Source organism: Salmo salar, chromosome ssa13 (genome assembly GCF_905237065.1).
Source record: "Salmo salar chromosome ssa13, Ssal_v3.1, whole genome shotgun sequence".
Classification (NCBI taxonomy): Eukaryota; Metazoa; Chordata; class Actinopteri; order Salmoniformes; family Salmonidae; genus Salmo; species Salmo salar.
This window is the reverse complement of record NC_059454.1, coordinates 20,208,645-20,230,720: the sequence shown is the minus strand read 5'-3', so window position 1 is coordinate 20,230,720 and position 22,076 is coordinate 20,208,645. Positions and strand designations below refer to the sequence as shown.

The 22,076-nt window shown below is 46.2% G+C and overlaps 1 protein-coding gene across 1 annotated transcript; it reads right to left on the bottom strand.

Moving 5' to 3' along the window:
* Window positions 1–5,319: 5,319 nt before the first annotated feature.
* LOC106566602 (protein TASOR-like) lies at window positions 5,320–22,008 on the bottom strand. The gene is given in 21 exon segments (XM_014134766.2): window positions 5,320–7,241; window positions 7,690–7,824; window positions 7,931–8,109; window positions 8,882–8,990; window positions 9,362–9,521; window positions 11,047–11,169; window positions 11,619–12,023; window positions 12,025–12,858; window positions 12,939–13,243; window positions 13,511–14,305; window positions 14,406–14,480; window positions 14,586–14,658; window positions 15,049–15,158; window positions 16,419–16,522; window positions 17,477–17,582; window positions 17,817–18,111; window positions 18,278–18,369; window positions 19,107–19,179; window positions 19,385–19,477; window positions 19,948–20,093; window positions 21,576–22,008. Coding segments are annotated over 21 exon segments (5,988 nt in total). The 5' UTR covers window positions 21,886–22,008; the 3' UTR covers window positions 5,320–5,775.
* Between the last annotated feature and the right edge of the window lie 68 nt (window positions 22,009–22,076).

Sequence of the window (22,076 nt, the reverse complement as noted above, 5' to 3'; positions counted from 1 at the left end):
TATGTCCATTGGTCTGATGAGTCCAAAAAGATTTGGTTCCAACCGCCATGTCTTTGTGAGATGCAGAGTGGGTGAACGGAAGATCTCCGCATGTGTGGTTCCCATCGTGAAGCATGTAGGAGGTGGTGTGAAGTGGGGGAGCTTTGCTGGTGACTGTCTGTGATTTATTTAGAGTTCCAGCATGGCTACCACAGCATTCTGCAGCGATCTGGTTTGCGCTTAGTGGGACTATCATTTGTTTTTCAACAGGACAATGACCTAAAACACACCTCCAGCTTATGTAAGGGCTATTTGACCAAGAAGGAGAGTGATGGAGTGCTGCATCAGATGACCTGGCCTCCACAATCACCCAACCTCAACCCAATTGAGATGGTTTCGGATGAGTTGGACCACAGAGTGAAGGAAAAGCAGCCAACAAGTGCTCAACATGTGGGAACTCATTCAAGACTGTTAGAAAAGCATTCCAGGTGAAGCTGGTTGAGAGAATGCCAAGCGTGTGCAAAGCAGTCATCAAGGCAAAGGGTGGCTACTTTGAAGAATCTCAAATATATTTTCATTTGTTTAACCACATGATTCCATAGTTTTGATGTCTTCACTATTATTCTACAATGTAGAAAACAGTAAAAAGAAAGAAAAACCCTTGAATTAGTAGGTGTGTCCAAACTTTAGACTGGTACTGTATGTACATACAGGTCATTCTCCCTGTAAGCATTACCTAATCTCCCTGTCACTCCTCTAACCCACTAGAGATAACGCTGTGTTTAGTCTCTGTTATTCATGACCAGTTTTGTCAGGGAGGACAGGGCTATTGCATGAGAGCTGACATGAGCTAGGGTCAGGTTTACGGAGATTACCACAGGGATAGATACAGGGTGATTTGTCAATTGTTCCTTCGCTAAATCCCGCTAATCTTATTTTTTTCCCCCGGTCCATTTAAAGGAAAGACACAGCTGGGTTGAGAGTCCTGTTGTTCTGCTGTTTGAGAGTGGCAGTTAAAGCATCAGCATGGCTGCAATGTGAACGAGTACATGCGGGGTGTTGAGTGGTGGTTTTATGATTAATCATGGGAAGACATCACCGAGTGGATCTAACATGCATCTTTGTATATTACTGCTCTCTGGAAAACATGAAACTACTTCAGTGTATTCAAGTCGCCTGTCTCCTACAGGCACAAATAGCATACCCTCAAGACATGATATTGATATGCCTCTAACTTCATAATTCACAATTAATTCATAATCATGGTAGCATCCACATTAATGTAGAAGTGTTTCGAAACAATATTCTTATTTATAATTAAAGGGGACTCCAAAATGACAATATTTCCGGCCTATTTGTTTTGCAGGGATTTGAATTGGATCCAAAATGACTCAAAATGATTCAAATAAGGAATCCAATTACAGTGGATGTGGAGGGTTAATTCTGAACAGCAAAATTGAAATTACAGTCAGTACTGAGTGAAGAGTTATCCCCTCTCAGTCTCATGAGTCTATTACTGAACTGTCAAAACAGCCATCAGGCTAGAGAGGGACGGAGGCATGCAGCTGCAGAAGACTATCACATCCCAGACAGACATGACACCCACAGGCAGAGTGATGACAGGATGTCACGTAAACACAGCCCTAATGTCAACTCTAACCACACCCTAACTCTCAATCCACATTAACTTCTGTTTGATAGCAGTCAGTGATTGAAAAGCAAGAAGAGTCATGCTCCATGTCAGGCATGTTGATGCTTGTATTCTCATCTCTGCATCTGAAGTGAAGATTTTCTGAAAGTTTTGTCTCAGAGATTGTGCCTCATAACATATGAAGCAAAACAATATTACATTTCTCTCTGGGAAACAGTAAAGAAGCTGGGCCAAGACTTCTAGATGAGTCATATGGAGGAAACAACGTCAAAGTGAAATTATGCTGATTTATGGTGCAGGAAGGCCCACATCAGTATGTATTGTGCAAACGGAACAAACATAGTCTGGTCTATAGAGCGCGGAGGAAACATTGCTGCAATCTTAGTGTTACCTTAGTGGGCATAATGTGTTCCAACCTCATTTGTCAGACATCCTGGGGCAGCCATTGATAAATTCCTTTCAAGTAAGCTTAAAGACAGATGTGTTAACTCCTGGGGTTACTATCAAAGCTTTAGCTCATTGGGATAAGCCCCAAAAAACCTGACTAGACGTTCATTACTTCGCTCTCTAGTCGGAACGATGCTATGACAGAATGTGGATACCGCAGAGACGACGTGAGATATGGCTCGAAAAACGTACTTCAATCCTGTGATGGGAGATGGCGCTGTACCCCTAATTATCCCATAATGAGATAAATGATAAAAATCTTCTTGATTTAAATACTTTTATTAAACTGCCATTTTCGTCAGCATGCTAGACTAGCTAATGCTAAAACAACCCATTGCGTTCCATGAAAATGCGACTCCTAGGGTTGGAGCGAGTGTTGTCGAATTCAATGGGTTGCTTTAGCATTAGCTCACCTAGCATTAGCTCACCTAGCATTAGCTCACCCTCTCCGATTCTTACCCTTTACTATACAGCGGATGATACCAATCTGACCTGAGAAGCATGGACATCATCCTACTCTCGCAAAAATACCTGATGATCCACTGTGATCTTACTCCTGAACTGATGTAAACCAAAAGTCCACATGATCAAATAAATCATGTTATATCACCTTGTACCAATTCATCTGAATAGAGACCCACAGTGGAGATGTCATAATATACATAAAACCTAGCGGCCAAACAGGGAAATGGCTCTAATCGTTTTTCCACCATTAATTTTAGAAACACTTAAAATAAGGGCTTTGTTTCGTGGTGGCTTGCCCTGGTGTGACATTTTAATAGCCATGTAAATCTCTCCCGGAAAAGGTTACTTTTATCAATACATTCAGCTCCATTTACTCTCAGATACAAAGAAATGCTAATTAGCATAAAAATAGACATCATGCAAGACTACAAATCCCTTCAAGCTCCTGCACATCATCTCTAGCTGGCAACTTTGCTAACAGGTATTGTATCAATTTTAAACTTGCACTAGACAGTTCACAGAATTGTCCATTTAAAGAAATGTAGCCATTTTCTTAGGTCATTAATCCAGAGATTATTTCCTTTGCCTCGATTCGGCAGTCTCGTCCAGATCATCATGGCATTTGTACTTCTTTATGATAGCCACATTAGCAGCTAATTAACATTTTAATTTTGGGGGGTAAATACAGGCGAATATATTGATAAGTCACCTTGTCTATAGGGACTTACACGGTTATCAAAACGTCATGCCAGGTTAAGCCTACACAAAACACAGCCATTATTTTAAGTGCCTCTAAAAACTCCTATGGGAAAAATGAATGGTGGAAAACAATTGGACTAATTCCCCTTTTTGACAGCTAGGTTTTATGGGTATTATGACTCATACTGTGGTACTCTATAGCAAGAAACAGGTTATTCAATATAAACTTGGGCTGTGTTTACACATGCAGCCCAATTCTGATCTTTTGCCAATAATTTGTCTTTTGACAGATCAGATCCGATTCTTTGCCAATAATTGGGCAAAAGATCAGAATTAGTCTGCCTGTGTAAACGCAGCCTTGGATGCTGTAGGTTATCAACACCTTACCTGGCTGAAAATCAGCACCCTGCAGATGTGAGTGTCGGCATGTCAGAGCTCCATATCATCCATATTTGTGACCAAATAATGTACAAAAAGTCAAATGCAAAAGGCATACACAAACAAACGCTGAGAGGCTACATGAATCTACAATCCAGAGGAGGCTGGTTGGAGGTGCTATAGGACTGTGCCCGCCCTCCTACAGCTCCTCCCACCAGCCTCCTCTGCAATCACCTGCAGTCACTAATTACTTGCATCTGAGAGCAATCACTTTATCAGGCCTCACTGCTGCCACCTAGGGATGGGGTATGGTAGTGGAACATGGACTTTATAATTGGGACCTAAATATACATATTCCAACACAATAAACCCCCAAAAAATCATATCACATTGTACCATTTAATCTGAATGGCAAGAGACAGGTAACTGAATAGCAACTTTAATGTATGAAAATCTTACCTGGCAGAAAATCAGTGTCCTCTGCAGATGTTGGTGTCAGAGCTCCATATGATCCATATTTGTGACCAAATAATGTATAAAAAGTCAAATGCAAAAGGCATATGCCTTGGAGGTGGTATAGGAGGACTGGTTGAGAGTCCCATAGGGCGGTGCACAATTTGTCCTATGGGTTTGGCTGGCGTAGGCTGTCATTGTAAATAAGAATTTGTTCTTAACTGATTTGCCTAGTTAAATTAAGGTACAATTTTAAAAAAGGTGTGTGTTGGTTGGTATGACACAGCTACATTTTATCCAATAGGAGTGCCCTCTGGTGGTGATTCCACACAGCTTATCCAATGTGTGCCCTCTGGTGGTGAAACCCACAGCTACATATTATCCAATAGAAGGAGTGCCCTCAGGTGGTGAAACCCTCTGATATGGTGAGGAAAATGAAGACACATCAATTATTTATAGGCTATTTCACTTTCTCCAAGACAACCCTTAGTCCTGACCTTAGCTATGTTGTATGCAGCCTTTTGGGTCAAGCCAGGCATTAACACAACTGACACAATGTCAAGGTCTTGATGAATCAACTGATAGTCCTGAACTGGAGCAAAAATCCAGGCTTTATTTGATCCTCTCCTAAAACACTATGGCTGCACTTAGACAGGCAGCCCAATTCTGATCTTTTTTGCACTAATAGGCCTTTTGACCAATCACATCAGCTCTTAAAACGATCTGTGATTGGTCAACTTGTGTAAAAAAATATCAGAATTTGTCATTTCTTCTGTACCAAAGTCCCATTTATTGTGATGGAATAGTAGCCTGTGTTTACACAGGCAACTCCAATTCTGTTCTTTCAATTAATGGTATTTTGACCAATCAGATTACTCAAAAAATGCAGCCCTACCGTCATACTTCTGAACCTTGTGGTTGCTAGACTCATTAAACCAACGACAGATGTCAGTTACAGATTCATGGAAGTTCTTAGCGCTCCATACCAAAATGTTAGTACACATTTTTTTCTACAACAATCCATCCCATTACAGAGTTAAGAAGCTTGACACATCCATGATGGACAGATGAGGCTTAGCCTAATAGGCTGTCAGGACTATTCATTCATCATTAAACTGAGGGATAGACCTGAAGGGGGTATAGTAGAAGTATTAAAAGAGAGCCCAATAACAGTTGGTGACAGCTGTGGAGCATGCTTTTTGATTGCTACTCATCCTAATCATGCTAAAAGTCATAAAAGGAACATATGATTTGAAACATGTTTATTTTAATAGATCTTTTTGGGGGAACAACCAAGGATGTAAAAAAGAAAACCAACAGCGAAAGTGGTGCCTTTCACTGATCTTTTTTCTTTCTTTAAAAAAATAGTCTGCCTTTTTCCCCTTGTTCACAAACCGGAAAAAAAAACAAAGAATAAAAAATAAAACAAAACCGAGACACTTGGAAGGCCATTACATTTCTTGACAATTATAAATATAGTGGTCGGAACAGGGGTTTGAAACAGCTTACATGTAAAGAGCGTACGGTTACGACAGTATCGACACTCGGCACTGCCTGTATCAAGTTTATTTGTAAAAAAAACAGGATCCTTCTGACCATTATCAATTCAAAGTGTTTATGAAGTCTATATGTACATTCAGACAGCTCTACCAGTCTCTGAGTGTGGCATGTCCATTCTCCCCTCTGTAATCATGATTGTCTGTTCAGGGGGAGTAGTTGTGTGAGTATGTGTAATCTGAGTAGTAATCTTGTCCCCCTCCCCTCCCCTTCGGGTAACCCCAGGAGGGTCCGCAGGGTCCACCTCCATCCGGCCGTTCGGGTCCCATTCCCGGCCTGGGCCAGGGGCCTCTCTGTGGGGCCCCTCTCCCTCTGTACCCCCCTAACGACCCGGGACCCATACCCCCTCGTCCCATGCCGCCGCGTCCCATACCCATCTGTCCAGGCATGGCACCTAAACAGCCGTAGCCACCACCGCTGAGTGGCCGGACATTGGCCTCTCCACCTCGACTGCCTCCAGTCCCTCCATGGATGGGCAGCATGGGCCTAGCTATTGAGCCCCCCCTGGTGGCCACAGAGGGAACAGCCATACCCGCTCCAAGGCTTTCTACACTGTTCCCTGGAGTCCTGCCCCCCTGACTTCCAGGAGTACTGCCACCAGGAGTGCCTGTCCTCTCCCTCTCCCCACCTTGGGTGAGGCCGCTATGGGAGACAGAGCCAGGCCTGGCCCCTCCCTGGCTGTTAGGGGTTCCTCCTCCTAACCCCCATGGGCACTCCCCGGGCCCACTGAGTCTCCTGTCCCCCTGCTGGGTGGGGGTCCCGTTAGCGCTGGAGCTGACCACTGCCGGGTAGCCAAGCTGGACCATGTCGCTCTGAGTGTAGTCCAGGCCTAAGGAGGCTGTGGTGGCAACAGTAGGGTCAGAGTATGTTAGTGCAGTGGAGAGAGAAGAGGAAGAGGCCACTATGGCTGTGCTGGGCAGAGTACTAGTGCTGCTGACTGTGGAGATAGATGCTCCAACACCAACCCCAGCCGCTCCACTAACAGAGCCAGGCAGGCTAAACGACTGGGACAGAGTACCACCCATCTTGAGATGTGGAGGAGGCGGGGGAGGCTGGGGGATGTCCGGTAGGGTGAGGGGAGCCTGGCTGGTCAGAGTGGACCCTGGGGCTGTAGTAGGTACTGCGGCTGGGTTTCTGTAGTCCTGTTCTTGGGTGGTGCTGCAGGGCGAGGCGGGGTAGGCTGGGGAGGCTGTGTAGCCGGAGGAGCCAGAGTAGGACACCCACTGGGTAGACGGACACAGGAAGCTCTGGTGGGGGTTGACAGAAAACCCTCCTGGCGAAGTGCTGCCTATGTCCGCCCTACCAATCTGGTTGGAGGCTTTGAACTGGGAGATGGCAGATTTGAGAGCAGCGAAGTTGGACAGGTTGGGGGTTCTGCTGGAGTAGGAGAGGGAGGAGGGGGTGTGTCGGCCAGGGGTGTTGAGCTGGTCGGGGAGAGGGGGGCGGAACTCGTCTGACTCTGGTAAGGGGGGCTGCTGGGTTGAGTCCCCCATACCCCCTGCTGCTACCCCCTCCTGGGATTGGGCAGGATGCTCTACGATCACCTGGTTGTGGCTGTCATCATCAGAGTCCAGCGACATATCCTCCTCTTCTATACACTCATCATGCACTACTGAGAGAGGAAGAGACGAGGAGGAAAGGAAGAGGCGAGCAAGCGAGGGAGTAGAGGGGAAGCGAGGAAGAGGAGAGGGAGAAGGAGACAAGAGGAGAGGAGGGGAGTAGATAAAGAAGGGACAGGGGAAAAGATTGATGTATTCAAAACTGACAATTTGACCATAACATTTACATTTTAGTCATTTAGCAGACGCTCTTATCCAGAGCGACTTACATTTCATTTCATGCATTTTTTTGTTGTTGTACTGGCCCTCCGTGGGAATCGAACCCACAACCCTGGCGTTGCACACACCATGCTGGTGTTGCAAACACCATGCTCTACCAACTGAGCCACAGGGAAGACGTAAAACATTTGGACCTCACATCAAGGAAAGAGATCCAATTGATAGTACTTGAACAGGGCCAAAGAGCAATGTAATTGTGAAGTTGTTGTTGACATCACCCACCAGTGGAGGGCGGTGTGGGCAGCTGTTTCTGATCTCTGGAGCCAATCAGGCTGTGGAAACTGGTCATGATGTCATCAATGCTGGCGATCACTATGCCGTTCCTGGAGTACTGCATGAACATCTCAAAGCGCCTCTCTGGAGGGACAAACAAGACAGGGCTGTTCAGTTAATACACATACTGGCACATAATGTACCACCGAGGGTTAGGAGACGATGTGTCACGATAATGATGCTGTGGTACCTGTGAGGAAGATAAAGTGGCGGTGCTGGGTGTGGTTAGCCTGGAGCTTGACCAGGCAGTCCAGATCAGGGGCCTGACGTGATTGGGCGTCACACTCGTGGTAAGGCAAGAACTCCACCAGGTGCTTTTTCTGATAGGCTGTCAGCAGGTTGAGGAGAGCCACGGCATCACTGTTCAACCTATAAGAGGAGGTGGGGCTGTCTGTTACTAAAAGTATGAATATGTAAGACAAAAAGCACACAAAAAAGTTTTGGATGAAAGCATGATAATATGATTATAATGTGTGTTTTGTTTTTCAGCCTTGACACCACACTCCAAAAAGAAAGTTCTGCAGGCTCTAGTTTTGTCTAATCTTGATTATTGTCCAGTCGTGTGGTCCAGTGCTGCAAGGAAAGACCTAGTTAAGCTGCAGCTGGCCCACACTTATCCCACCAGGGGTGTTTTCACAGTCCCCAAATCCGGAACAAATTCAAGAAAGCGTACAGTATTATATAGAGCCCTTATTGCTTGGAACTTCCTTCCATCTCATATTGCTCAAATAAACAGCAAACCTGGTTTCAAAAAATAGATAAAGCAACATCTCACAGCACAACGCCTCTCCCCTATTTGACCTAGATAGTTTGTGTGCACTGATATGTAGGCTACGTGTGCCTTTAAAAAAATATATGTAGTTCTGTCCTTGAGCTGTTCTTGTCTAATGATGTTCTGTATTACGTCATTCTGTATTATGTTTCATGTAGACTCCAGGAAGAGTAGCTTCTGCAACAGCTGATGGAGAGCCTAATAAAATACCAAACATAAAACAGTCACTACTACTACTTTGGACTTCCCAGAGACGTTTCTAATTGGTTGACTTGGTAGTCCAATAGGATGGAGGTAGTTACTGAATGGATTGCGAGAGGTCAATGTCTCAGGTCATGCTGAATGGTAGTAGTAGAGATAGTTACTGACCTGCCCAGCTCTTTGAGTTTCTTCTGGGACTTATTGTGGATCTTCCACTGCCAGGGGTTCTCTGGAGAGCTCTGCTCCTCTAGGAACCGCAGGAACGCCTGCAACCGGTCTGCACAGGGAACACAATAACACAACACCAGTCTGTACAGGGAACACAACACACACTGATCCCATCAAATCAATGACCAGTCATGAGTTCAGTCTTTTCCCTATCCATCTGTAGTCAATATATAACCACTTCCCTAACCAGAATGTAATGACACAGCTACATGGTACATAAAACAATGATTGAATTGTAAGGGGAAAAAAACAACTGGCCAAATACTGTTTTCAATTAGAATATAGATGCATCTCATTAACAAACACAATCCCCAGTCACTGTGGAATTTATCCAACTGTATAGAAGGAAAGGGTGACCGAAAAAAACTGCATACTCCCACACATCACAATGACTGTTGATGACTGCTTCAGCAGACTCACCGTGTGTTATGAAGTCTGGGTTGAGGACAAACTCGTCAGACACTATGAATCCTCCAGAGACAAAGAGCTCGTTGTAGGTGTGGTTCTTCACATCGTCCAGACTGTCAACTCCTGCAAAGCTCACCGTGGACAGCTTCTTCAATGACACCAGAGCTGGGATCTGACAGGGGAACATGGTTCAGAATCAACCTTTAAATAAGACACAGAGCATTAAATTCATCCTTAACATCGAAATTAACATTTGTATGAGACAGAGGTGATGACTGTCTAGACTAGTTGCCATGAGGATCATGTCATCCAGCTCTGTCTATATATTCAATTAAAATGACACTTTACACTATATATACACACAAAAGTAGGTGGACACCCCTTCAAATATGTTGAATTGGCTATTTCAGCCACACACGTTGCTGACAGGTGTATAAAACTGAGCACACAGCCATGCCATCTCCATAGACGAGCTTTGGCAGTAGAATAGCCTTACTGAAGAGCTCAACGTGGTACCGTCATAGGATGCCACCTTTCCAACAAGTCAGTTGATCAAATTTCTGCCCTGCTAGAGCTGCCCCGGTCAACTGTAAGTGATGTTATTGTGAAGTGGAAACGTTTCGGAGCAACAACGGCTCACCCACGAATTGGTAGGCCACAGAAGCTCACAGAACGGGACCGCCAACTGCTGAAGCGCGTAAAAAAAACCTGTCCTCGGTTGCAACACTCACCACCAAGTTCCAAACTGCCTCTGGATGCAATGTCAGAACAATACCTGTTCATTGGGAGCTTCATGAAATGGGTTTTCATGGACGAGCAGCCGCACACAAGCCTAAGATCACCAAGCTCAATGTCAAGCGTCGGCTGGAGTGGTGTAAAGCTCGCCGTCATTGGACTCTGGAGCAGTAGAAACGCGTTCTCTGGAGTGACGAATCACACTTCACCATCTGGCAGTCCGACGGGCTAATCGGAGAATGCTACGTGCCCGAATGCATAGTGCCAACTGTAAAGTTTGGTAGAGGAGGAATAATGGTCTGGGGCTGTTTTTCATGGTTCGGGCTAGGCCGCTTAGTTCCAGTGAAGGGAAATCTTAAAGCTACAGTATACAATGACATTCTAGACGATTCTGTTTCCAACTTTGTGAAGGCCCTTTCCTGTTTCAGCATGACAATACCCCCATGCACAAAGCGAGGTCCATATTGAAATGGTTTGCCGAGATCGATGTGGAAGAACTTGACTAGCCTGCACAGAGCCCTGACCTCAACCCCATCGAACACCTTTGGGATGAATTGGAATGGTGAATGCGAGCCAGGCCTAATCGCCCAACGTCAGTGCCCGAACTCACTAATGCTCGTGGCTGAATGGAAGCAAGTCCCCGCATTAAATGTTCTAACATCTAGTTGAAAGCTTTCCCAGAAGAGTGGAGGCTGTTATAGCAGCAAAGGGGGGACAAACTACATATTAATGCCCATGATTTTGGGACAAGATGTTTGATGAGCAGCTGTCCACATACTTTCGGTCATGTAGTGTATCTGTGCACCATCCAGGTTTTTGGTGGATTTAAAAATCAACAGGTCCAATTAGAATTCCACTATTTCCCGGGGGCTGAGGAGAATTCTCCCTGTGCAGACAACATTCTGTCTGGTGCCGTGGCGATATTGACTCATCCTAGCAGCCAGCCAGAATGGTAATGTTACCTTGTTGACGTGGGCTGAGATGTCCTCGTTCTGAATGACGATGAGCAACTTATCCAGACTGCTGTTATTCTCCAGGAACATCTGGGGGTTACACTCTGTGTTGCCCAGGCTCAGCAAGTACTCCTGTCACAGGGATGAGACAGAAAGAGGGAGTTTAAAAACAGGAGCAGAAGTCAGCAACACACCACAAAACCAAATTAACAAGGAGCAGACAGATGAGGAAGAGAGAATAGTGGTGCAATATTATCTCAGTAGTGTACTACAATTTATTATGGCAGAGAATGCAGACAGCCATAAAGTGTTCTTGTTGCAGTAAAAAAAGTGTGAAGTGTGACTCTCCTCGTCCTCCAGAGGACAATGTCAGTTTGACATGTTTTCAGATCAACAACACGAGGGAACACTGATTGTCCCGTCACAGTGCAGATAATTACAGCTGATAATGCAGTGCCTGTGTCAGAGAAAGCTTGGATAGAGGTATTGGTGAAGTGTTAACGCAATCAGTAAGAATGAGTCTCTTCTTACGTGGGGCAAACATTGACATGAGTATTGATCATAACTGATGCCTATAGTACCTTGATCTCCACACAGATGTCACTCTCCTCCTCCTCTCCAGAGTGGATGTAGAACCTGACCGTGTTCCTCTGCACGTCCTTGAAGATCTCCACCAGGCTGCTGAACACCTCAGGCTTCAGCTGGCCCATCAGTAGTCCAGCGGCTGACGCCGGAGTCAGGGGAGAGGGGGCTGTGATGGCATCTTGTTTAGGCCGTTTTGGGGTGGAGTCTGAGGAGTCCATTGAGGTCTGGGAGGGAGAGTAGACCCCTCTCTTTGAAGCAGATGGTTCTGACTTCCTCTCTGTGGAGGGCTTCTGTGCTGCAGAGGGGTTCTTGTGTGTCTGTTTGAACGGGACCGGTTTGGGCCGGTTCTGGGAAGAAGAGGAGCTCTTAGCCTGAGGGGGCTGTGCTTTGGTTTTGGGGACAGGCTTGGCGGTGGGGGACGTGATGAGGACAGGGGCAGGAGAGTGGACGAGGGCAGGCGGGGGTGGAAGGTGATGCATGGAAGGAAGGGGAGGGATGGAGGAGAGGGAATGGGGCGGGGGAGGGAAAGAGGAAATAGGATGGGTAGTGCCGGAGGGAGCATGGAGGGTAGAACGAGCCCCCAGGTGTTTTAGCGGAGTCTGTGTGGCGAGGTTTGGGCACTAGTCGGCCCATTCTCTCACACAGGGTGTTGACGTGGCCCTGAACAGGGACAGACACAACATAGGGAGCCACAAAGTCTGAGAATGAGCTGTTGGGCTGCCAGGTGTGGCGTGGGGACAGCTGTGGGGGCAGCTGGGAGTTGTAGTAGATCTTCTGGTTGTCCATGAGGCCCTGGATGGAGTTGGAGAGGCAGTGGAGCTCCTGGCTTACGATAGTGTCCAGAGTGCTGGACGGCCTGGCTACCCTCTCCAGGGAAACACCCCTGGCTGGCTTCTCCACATTGCTTTCCCCCTCTAGGGAGGTGTACCTGGTTCCCCCTTCCAGAAAAGCTCCCCTCAAAGCCATCTCCCTCTCCAAGGAAGCCCCCTTGGCTCCCCTCTCTATTGAGGCTTCCTTTGTTACCCTCTCCACAGAGGCACCTCTCAGACCTCTCTCACCCCCCTCCAGACCTCCCCTCTGCTCAAAGTTGCCGTCGTTCTGAGATTCAAAGAAGGGGATAGGTTTGTCTGTGTGAGAGGCCAGTTCCCAGGTGAGTGATGGGTTGTCAGAGGTGTGTGGCTGTTGTCCTGGAGAGTCAGGGCTAAAGGGGCTGGTCAGACTGCACACAGTCTGCTCCTAAACACACAACAATATGGTCAGTCACATCACAAACACCAGTCCATACTTCATTTTTTTCTCCCACACACGCATCTCACCTCAAAGAAGTCCTGTCGGGCCTGCTCCACTCGCCCTTCAATCGGAGCTCCAGTCAGGGGGTTCTCCGTGGTGGCCGAGCCCGTGGAGGGCTCCACGTGGTCAGGTAGGTCGGCGGGGGCCGCGGCAGCGCCTTGAACCATGGCCTTGTTGAGGGTGGAGAGCAGGATCTTGAGCAGGCGCTGTGTCTCGTTGGCTGAGGAGGCCTGGGAAGTGTTTCCCCTGTCCCTCAGGTCAGTGTCATAGATCCCCATGCTCTCCATTACTGCTGCCAGGTTGTAGTTCTCTACCTCCTCCCCCTGGGCTACTGGGAGGACAGAGACAGTGGGGCTAAGAGGGATGTAGCCTTGCTTACCATGCTTATAAGGTAGGCTTTTACAAAACACACACCGTAAGGATATGATTTATGAAAAAGGCCTAGTTTTAAAATGGCAATATTCTCTTTGGTTGGCATTAACTTGCTCAGTCCATACTACTCCCTACCAAACTGTCTCCCTCCCACTTGCTCTTTCCCTTATTCTTCCAGTCTTTCCCACACAGACTCACGCCTCTCCCACACAGAAATCAGTCTCACCTCTACTGGGCTCTCCATTGCTGAAGTGGGCTCCTCGTAGGTATTTAGACATGGCCCCTGATTCGTCCTCTTCTAGTTTCCTTTTCAGGCCGTGGGGGCCCTCCCAGGCCCCCTCGTCACCCCCATCGGCCCTCTCCTTCCCTCCTGGCTCTTTCACCAGGGCCTTATGCAGCTGGATCAGCTTCAGCAACTCTTTCATCTTGTCCTTATCGTACTCACTCTGGGCCAACCTGGACCTCTGGGGCGGGGCCCCTGTCCCTGCTGCGGCCCCGTTAGAATGGGTCTGGGACGGCCCCCCTCTTCTCCTGCTGCTCTCTGGTCTCTCTAGAGGTTGCCTCTCCACCCTCTCTGGTCTGTCTGACCCTCCTGACCCCCCCCAGTCTGACACAGGGCTGTAGTCCGGGACAGTTGGAGCTGGGGCAGGCGGGGGCTGGTTGATCCTGTCCATCATGTCCCTGGCCTTGACAATGGGAAGGACGTAGGCCGAGGAGAGGCCGTGGAGGTAGGAACGCAGCAGGCCCTCCATGTTGGATTTGGGGCGGGGCGCGGGGTGCACGTTGCCTCTCTCGTCCAGGTTCTGTTGGTACTCTGGGAGGAGGAAGGCCCGGCCGCTGTCCCTCCTGGTCAGGTAGTCTAGGGCCTGGCGCTCCACCACGGTGCTGAGGTGCTTGTTATCGGGGGTGGAGCGCATTTTGAGCAAGGCGTAGTGCAGGGCTGGAATGAAGGGGTCCATGGAGGCCAGGAGGGGGGGCAGGGGCTCAGCTGACAGGGGCTCCTGCTCTGACAGTCTGGGCGCTGGGGGAGGCAGACATAAGTATACATACTTCTCATAAAGGATGTTCCTGACATTCAATATGTAACTGTGGTTTGAGGAAGGACATTTTAGAATACTTACTGAACTTGGCGACTCCCCTGGACTCCTGAAAGACAAATAGTGCCTGCAGGCTCTTCTCAACCCTCCCCCGACGTTCTAGAATACACAAAACAACTCCTCAGTATTAACCCACACGAACAACATGTCAGATCAATGGAAAGAGTCAGAGAGACCTGAGATAAGGAGAGACGGAGGACGTACCGTTGGGATTGAACATCTGAGTAGATGACAAGAGGAAGAGAAAGCCTTTATCAACTAAAGGCTTCACCAGCACCTACACAGGAGGAGGAGACGTTAACATTCAATACATCTAAACAAACACTTTTCATACAGTGCAGCTGTGCAACAACAGAAATTCACACTTAAAACAGGGACAATTCATTTCATATGTGGCATGGGCATTAGCTCTACCTTTAAACAAATATGGAAACCAAATGACAACCAGTCTTCAAGACATGCCCATTTCTAGGGAACTCACCAGTTAGCTGACCTACATATCAAACAATATGGGGGACCAAAGTAATGACAACCCATGTGAAAGCCTGGGTGTGTAATATAATGATCCACGATACATCTCCTCCCTACCCCGTCTAGTGTTGCGGTGTAATCATTAAACACTATTCATTAAAACATCCTGCAGAGGGACTGTCAGGGAGTGACTCACCATCCGCTCTCTCTCCAGTTTATGTATGAGTCCTGAGAGAGTGCTGCTGGTCGCTTTACCCTTCCCATCCACCACCTCAAACAGGCTGCAGTAGATCCCACACTTCAGCACTGAAACACACAGCTCGGTCAGAACAAGTTCCACTCCAAAGTTGAAAAAACAACCACACAGTGATTCCGGGTGAAAGGTCCTACATTGTTGTTAGAGTAAGTCAGTCCCTCCAAGATTTAGCAATCGCAATATTATGCGAGGGCTTGCAAATCTGACCAATCACCGCATAAAACTCAAATCGTGGCAACATTACCGCATATAACTGTCCATTCACCTCACTAGAAAAAGAGGGTTCGCAATTTTAAGCAATCACTGTACCTTTAGCACATAAAATGGCTCAAACAAAGAACAGGTCAACAAGCTTTTTTCCTCAGCAGCGCATGTGACAAATTGGACAAAATTATTGCAAATTGCCATTCAAGATGTCAGAATGGACTCAGTAAAAGCAAGCATCACACAAACACTGCGAAATCTTGGAGGGACTGTTAAGTGTTGTCATGTTATTCTATAGCATCTATGGACAGTTGTCTTGGTCAGAGTATAGATTAACCAGACTAGAACTAAGGCTGGAGAGGAGGAGAATAGAGGATTAGAAGGAGAGGAGAGGATTAGAAGGAGAGGAGTACAGGAGAGGAGAGGATTAGAAGGAGAGGAGAATAGAGGAGAGGATTAGAAGGAGAGGATTAGAAGGAGAGGAGAATAGAGGAGAGGATTAGAAGGAGAGGAGAATAGAGGAGAGGATTAGAAGGAGAGGAGAATAGAGGAGAGGATTAGAAGGAGAGGAGAATAGAGGAGAGGATTAGAAGGAGAGGAGAATAGAGGAGAGGATTAGAAGGAGAGGAGAATAGAGGAGAGGATTAGAAGGAGAGGAGAATAGAGGAGAGGATTAGAAGGAGAGGAGAATAGAGGAGAGGATTAGAAGGAGAGGAGAATAAAGGAGAGGATTAGAAGGAGAGGAGAATAGAGGAAGAGAGCAGAAGTAGAGGAGAATAGAGGAAGAGAGCAGAAGTAGAGGAGAATAGAGGAGGAGAGCAGAAGTAGAGTAGAATAGAGGAGAGTAGAGGAAGAGAGCAGAAGTAGAGTAGAATAGAGGAGAGCAGAAGTAGAGTAGAATAGAGGAGGAGAGCAGAAGTAGAGTAGAATAGAGGAGGAGAACAGAAGTAGAGTAGAATAGAGGAAGAGAGCAGAAGTAGAGTAGAATAGAGGAGGAGAGCAGAAGTAGAATAGAGGAGGAGAGCAGGAGTAGAATAGAGGAGGAGAGCAGGAGTAGAATAGAGGAGGAGAGCAGAAGTAGAGTAGAGGAGTAGAGCGGTTCGGACCTTCTCGGGTTCTGCTGTAGGTGTCCCAGGAGAACAGAACAGAGGGGATCTTCCTCTTCACCTGGTCCAGCTGCATCCCCATACTCATCTCCAACTTCTCCGTTCTGCAGAGGGCACACACACACGTCAATCAACTTATTACAGTACTCATAACATGCTTATTAACTATGAATTACTGCTGATATCCATGTTTTAGGTATGGACAACAAATACGTGTTTTAGGTAGGTTTTAATTCCTTGGCGTACATATCCCTGACAAACTGAAATGGTCCACCCACACAGACACTGTGGTGAAGGCGGCGCAACAGCGCCTCTTCAACCTCAGGAGGCTGAAGAAATTTGTCTTGGCACCTAAAACTTTTACAGATGCACAATGTAGAGCATCCTGTCGGGTTGTATCACCGCCTGGTATGGCAACTGCACCGCCCGCAACTGCAGGGCTCTCCAGAGGGTGGTGCGGTCTGCCCAACGCATCACCGGGGACAAACTACCTGCCCTCCAGGACACCTACACCACCCGATGTCACAGGAACGCCAAAAAGATCATCAAGGACAACAACCACCCAAGCCACAGCCTGCTCACCCCACTATCATCCAGAAGACCAGGTCAGTACAGGTGCATCAAACTGGGACCAAGACTGAAAAACAGTTTCTATCACAAGGCCATCAAACTGTTAAATAGCCATCACTAGGCGGCTTCCACCCTGTTACGTAACCCTGCACCTTAGAGGCTGCTGCCCTATATACATAGACTTGGAATCACTGGCCACTTTAATAATGGATACATATTTTTGCTTTACTCATCTCGTATGTATATACTGTATTCTATTCTACTCTATTTTAGTCTATGCCACTCCGACATGGCTCATCCTAATATTTATATATTACTTAATTCCATTATTTTACTTTTAGGTTTGTGTGTATTGTTAGATATTACTACACTGTTGGAGCTAGAAACACAAGCACTTCGCTACATCCGCAATAACATATGTGACCAATAAAATTTGATTTGATAACAAATACATGCATTTTAGGTATAGACAATAAAGAGGTACTCACAGTTTGAACGGGAGGAAGTGGCGTGTAGAGGAGCGTAGAGACACCTGGCACAACTCCTGTCCCTTGTTCACCAGCGGCCCACTCCACACAGTGTAGCTACTCCTCCCTGACAGGCAAATCAATCGTTATTTAAAGTGCATTCAAAACACTTCACAATTGCAATAGGAACAATGGCCCCAGTCAACAGTCACAGGTCAAAAAAGGGCACAATATGCCAAACTTCCAAGGTAGCTATCAAACTACATTCTACAAATACTTTTGCCTTTATTTTTAATACAAATGTCCTTACAAATAGACTAAAGCAGAGCGATAAGGTGAAGAAGCAGAAACAGGAGTGTACCTTTGCTTCCTCCTTCACAGACGGTGCTGTTGAACCTGTGTGCAGCCATAGGTGCAGCAGCAGACTCCTTGCCTTTGTACTGGAAAGACACCACGGCGTAGGGACACACATGCCTGGGCCGCGGCTTGATCTCATCAAAAGCAAACTCATAGAAGTACTGCTGCGTGAGTTCAAAGGCTCTGTAGGACAGCAACGAGGTGACCCGCGTGGCGTTCTTGGAGATGTGACAGTCAAATTTGGGTGTGGGGTCCAGGACACTCTTAGGCATGTTCTCAAAGATGTTCTTCAGCCGGCCCTGAAGGGACAAACACACTCACTTGGTCAAAGATTATAGAAACTGGTGTTGCACTCAACGATGGTAATTCTAGGCTGTTGAAAAGTAAGCAACTACATTCTAGGTGTTCGTAATATATATATATAGTTTAAGTTGGGTCCATAATGAGTGTGATAGATGCATTTACCCTCATGACTTTAAATATGACGATGTCTCCACAAGTGCCTGCTTCAAATGGGTTCATTTGAAGCAAATCAGAGAATTTGGACAAATAAACACCTGAAATGACAAAACAAAAAGGCAAGGCAAGTCAAGAACAAACTATGGAGGCAAAAACCATGCATAGACAACTTTAACTTTTGACTAACAAAAATCGAAATAGCTATGTGTGGGTTTATAGTTTATGACTGAAGTTTGAGGGATTGTGATAAACATTTCCACCATACTCAGCTGTTGCTAGGCCATGTATTAGGTATCTTCTTATGTAATGGTATCTGGTAGACATTCTAAGCTGTCTGGCAGTGGATAAAGCTACTCTTACAGTAATGAGGCATACAGATTATCCTCTATTACAGAGAGTCAATTAAACCTTAACGTTCAAAAGCAGATCCATTTCTAACAGGGTTGTCACAATACCAGTAACGCGAAACTCAGAGGTATCATGGAAAGGAAACAAAACATTCAGTGGACTACAATTCCTGAGGAAAACAGTCCTAATGTTGGAAAGAAAAACAGCCGCATGTTGACTTCCAGAATAACGTTTAGCACACAATATGTTACATACAGAATGTTTTTAAAGGACCAACGAGTTTAGTCTGCTTTGTGTTTTCCTTTTTGCCATGGAAAAATAAGGTATGGTGACAACCCCATGTCTAACTGACATACCCCCAACATCTAGAACAGTTAGACAAGTGCATTACAGAGAAAAGCCTTCCTTCTGGACATTTGCAAACTCTCCCTAAAAACAATATCATACATGACATTCAACTACACACACACACACACACACAACTCACCCATAGCAGGATTTCCTAGTGTAGTGATCCTGGAGTGTCCCACAGACAGACCCTTCTCACATATCCATGGGAGCTGGTAAAAGAACATCACATCATCATACCAACAAAAAATTAAATACAACTGTGCTTTTCAAATGACAACCAGGAGCCCAGCAGCCAAACTCAAATTGTAGGCCGAATGCATAATCCAATTGTAAAGATCCAACATTAGATCAAGAGTACTAGATCACGGCGCTATACCACACCCCCTGGTGAAGCAGGCAGGCCCTTAGGCTCACCTTGGACTTGTCTGGGAACAGGAAGCAGTAGGACTCCACCAGCTCTGGGTCTGTACGGCCCTCCTGCTTCAGCTCCCTCCTCTTCTCAATGAACTGGCACACACACAAACAGGAGAAAATATGGCATCATGAGAAACAATGCAAGCACAACAATATAAAGGGGGGGTCAATTTCAGTGAGGTATGAAGTGTGTATTTGTTGTTGGTCGTGAAAAACTATCAACTAGTGTTTTGTGCCAGTCTGGGGAGAATATCAGCAGTGGGTATGCGTTTTATTTTCTTTTAACATTAGGAAGTGAAGATTTGATTTAAGTGATAGCAAATGGGAATTCTTATAACAGACCTCTGGGCCATGCTGTTGACAACAGCCTGAGGCGGACTGATCAGCTGATGGCCTGTCTTATTGTTTATTTTATTTATTTGTTGTGGCCCACTGGGCTTCTGTATAGTTTGGTGTACCATGTGGTTGGTTTGTGTTAAATATGATGGGGGGGGGAGTCTCAAAAAAAAAAAAAAAAATTAAAGTTGGGGGTATGATAATGTGGTTGAGCTTGGTGATGCTACCTCTTTCTCTAGCAGCTCATTGTGAATGAGCCTGGCCTTGCAGTAGGAGAATGTCCCTCTGGACGATGCATCCAGGTAGAAGGAGGAGAGGATCTTCACAAGGCCCTCAAATTCCCGGGAGTCAGGGGCCAGAAACTGGTACAGGCCTACCGAGGAGCAGGGATGACAAACAGAGAATTAGTATCATTCAGGGATGTGATTGGCACAAATTGGACTGCGTTCACACAGGCAGCCCAATTCCCCACTCACTAATTGGTCTTTTGACCAGTCAGATCAGCTCTAAAAAAATATCTGATGTGAAAAGATCTGGTATGACTGGTCAAAAGAACAATTAGAGGACAAATTCTCAGAATTGTGTGCCTGTGTAAACACAGCCATAGAACAGGGACTGGATTACATTGTTTATTTGTATGCACTGTTCATTTAAAAACTCAATAGGCTACATGATGGGTATCTGATCAGTTTATTTCAAGATAAAAGGGGCAAAGTTCTCTGTACACTTTGTGCTAAATAATGATGATGCAATATGTCCAACCAAGTCTCATCCACCAGTCTATTTTCCAAATGCAGTGACATCACACTAAGGAACATCGAAAAAAAAAAAAATTAAATAAAATAGCACATGCATTCTGAAAATGTGTAGGCATACTATTTAGTCAGAATGCATGACACATATCCGTCAAGCCAAAGGCCAGAACCTAGAGACAATATTATCAAACTAAACTTGATGTAGCTATGCCCATGATAGCAACTTGTATGATGGATTGTATTTTGCATGCAGGCTGTGCATCATAATTCGGCATCTCCCCAATTATGAAAACAAAACACACCAACCTGTGAATATAGTGGGCACCATTGGTATAGAATGGATGCGCTTTCTGATGACAATCCAAGCAAATCTTATGTAAGAGCCAAGACCAGCACAGCAAATATTCTAAAGAATGAACTAGCCTAGCTAATACTAAAACAGCTCTTGGCAGCTTCTCCCAGTCTGGCTATTCCTGGATGACTGACCAATGGTCTCACTGTATAGCTAGTTACATGTATTCTACCCCCAAATACTCCAACTGGGGTCTGGACTTGTCTACTATAATCTGTATCAAATCAATGAAGATTTGGGATGATGACTATCTCTGGAGCTTCATGGAAGGGCCATGGTAACCAGTCTAGGCCTAGATCCTAGAAGATGGGTGTGGTGTGTACAACCCAAGGGACTTTACTACTATGTTCATTTTCCACAAGCTTTCAAAATCGTCAGCTGAATACCATCATCAAAACTAATTTCACTCTCCACAATCCTCCATGTAGACCCAAGTAATATGGAGGCTTGATGGGCAGCATCTCTTCATGTGCTTCTTCTCTTCTCGCGCCTGAGCCAAAACTTACCTGCAATGCTGACCGAGATGAGTACGGGAACCGATTTTACCTTTACCAAGGCAATAGTTTATTTGTACGCAATAAACTAACGTTAACTATCCTCTGAAGATGGATCACATTAATCCATGTCAATAGCTAATCTAAATTCTGACGGTAGGGAACGCGGGTTTGCAACATGCAGCACTTGAATTATGAAACACAGGGCAGCCTCTGTTGGAAATAGCTAGCTAGTACTAGAGAAAGGGCACAACCTTTCCGTTCCTTGATCTTCCTCGGGATCTGAAAATTTCTCCTTGGCAACTCTTCAGCCTGTCTCTGGCCGGGTAAAGGTGAATTATCGGAGCTTCTCGCGGCCGTCTGCCCGCTCCTCCGCCGCTCAGAGGCTTCTTGTTCGGGCATTACACCGTCTTCACATCCAGTCTGATCGCCATTTTGGTTGGATGTGGCCGAGATGGCGGCTGACAACGAATTTGTCTTGCTATCGCAGCTCTCCAAGTCGAGCTCACCGGTCTTCAGACACTCTATGTCAGTTTTTCTCTCCACTTCAGGGTTCAGGGCCATTTTTCGGGCACCGTTAGCGTCTTTCGCGGGCAATGTAGTTGGTTACTGCGCCACTTAACTGACACACTCTACTCCTCACCCTGCCTCCGCCATTGTGAATATGACGTATGCCTTCTTCTCCACCACAGCAAAGCGCTGGCGTCAATCTGTTTACATTCAAGCAAAGCCGCGCCTCCTACAGGCCCTTGAGT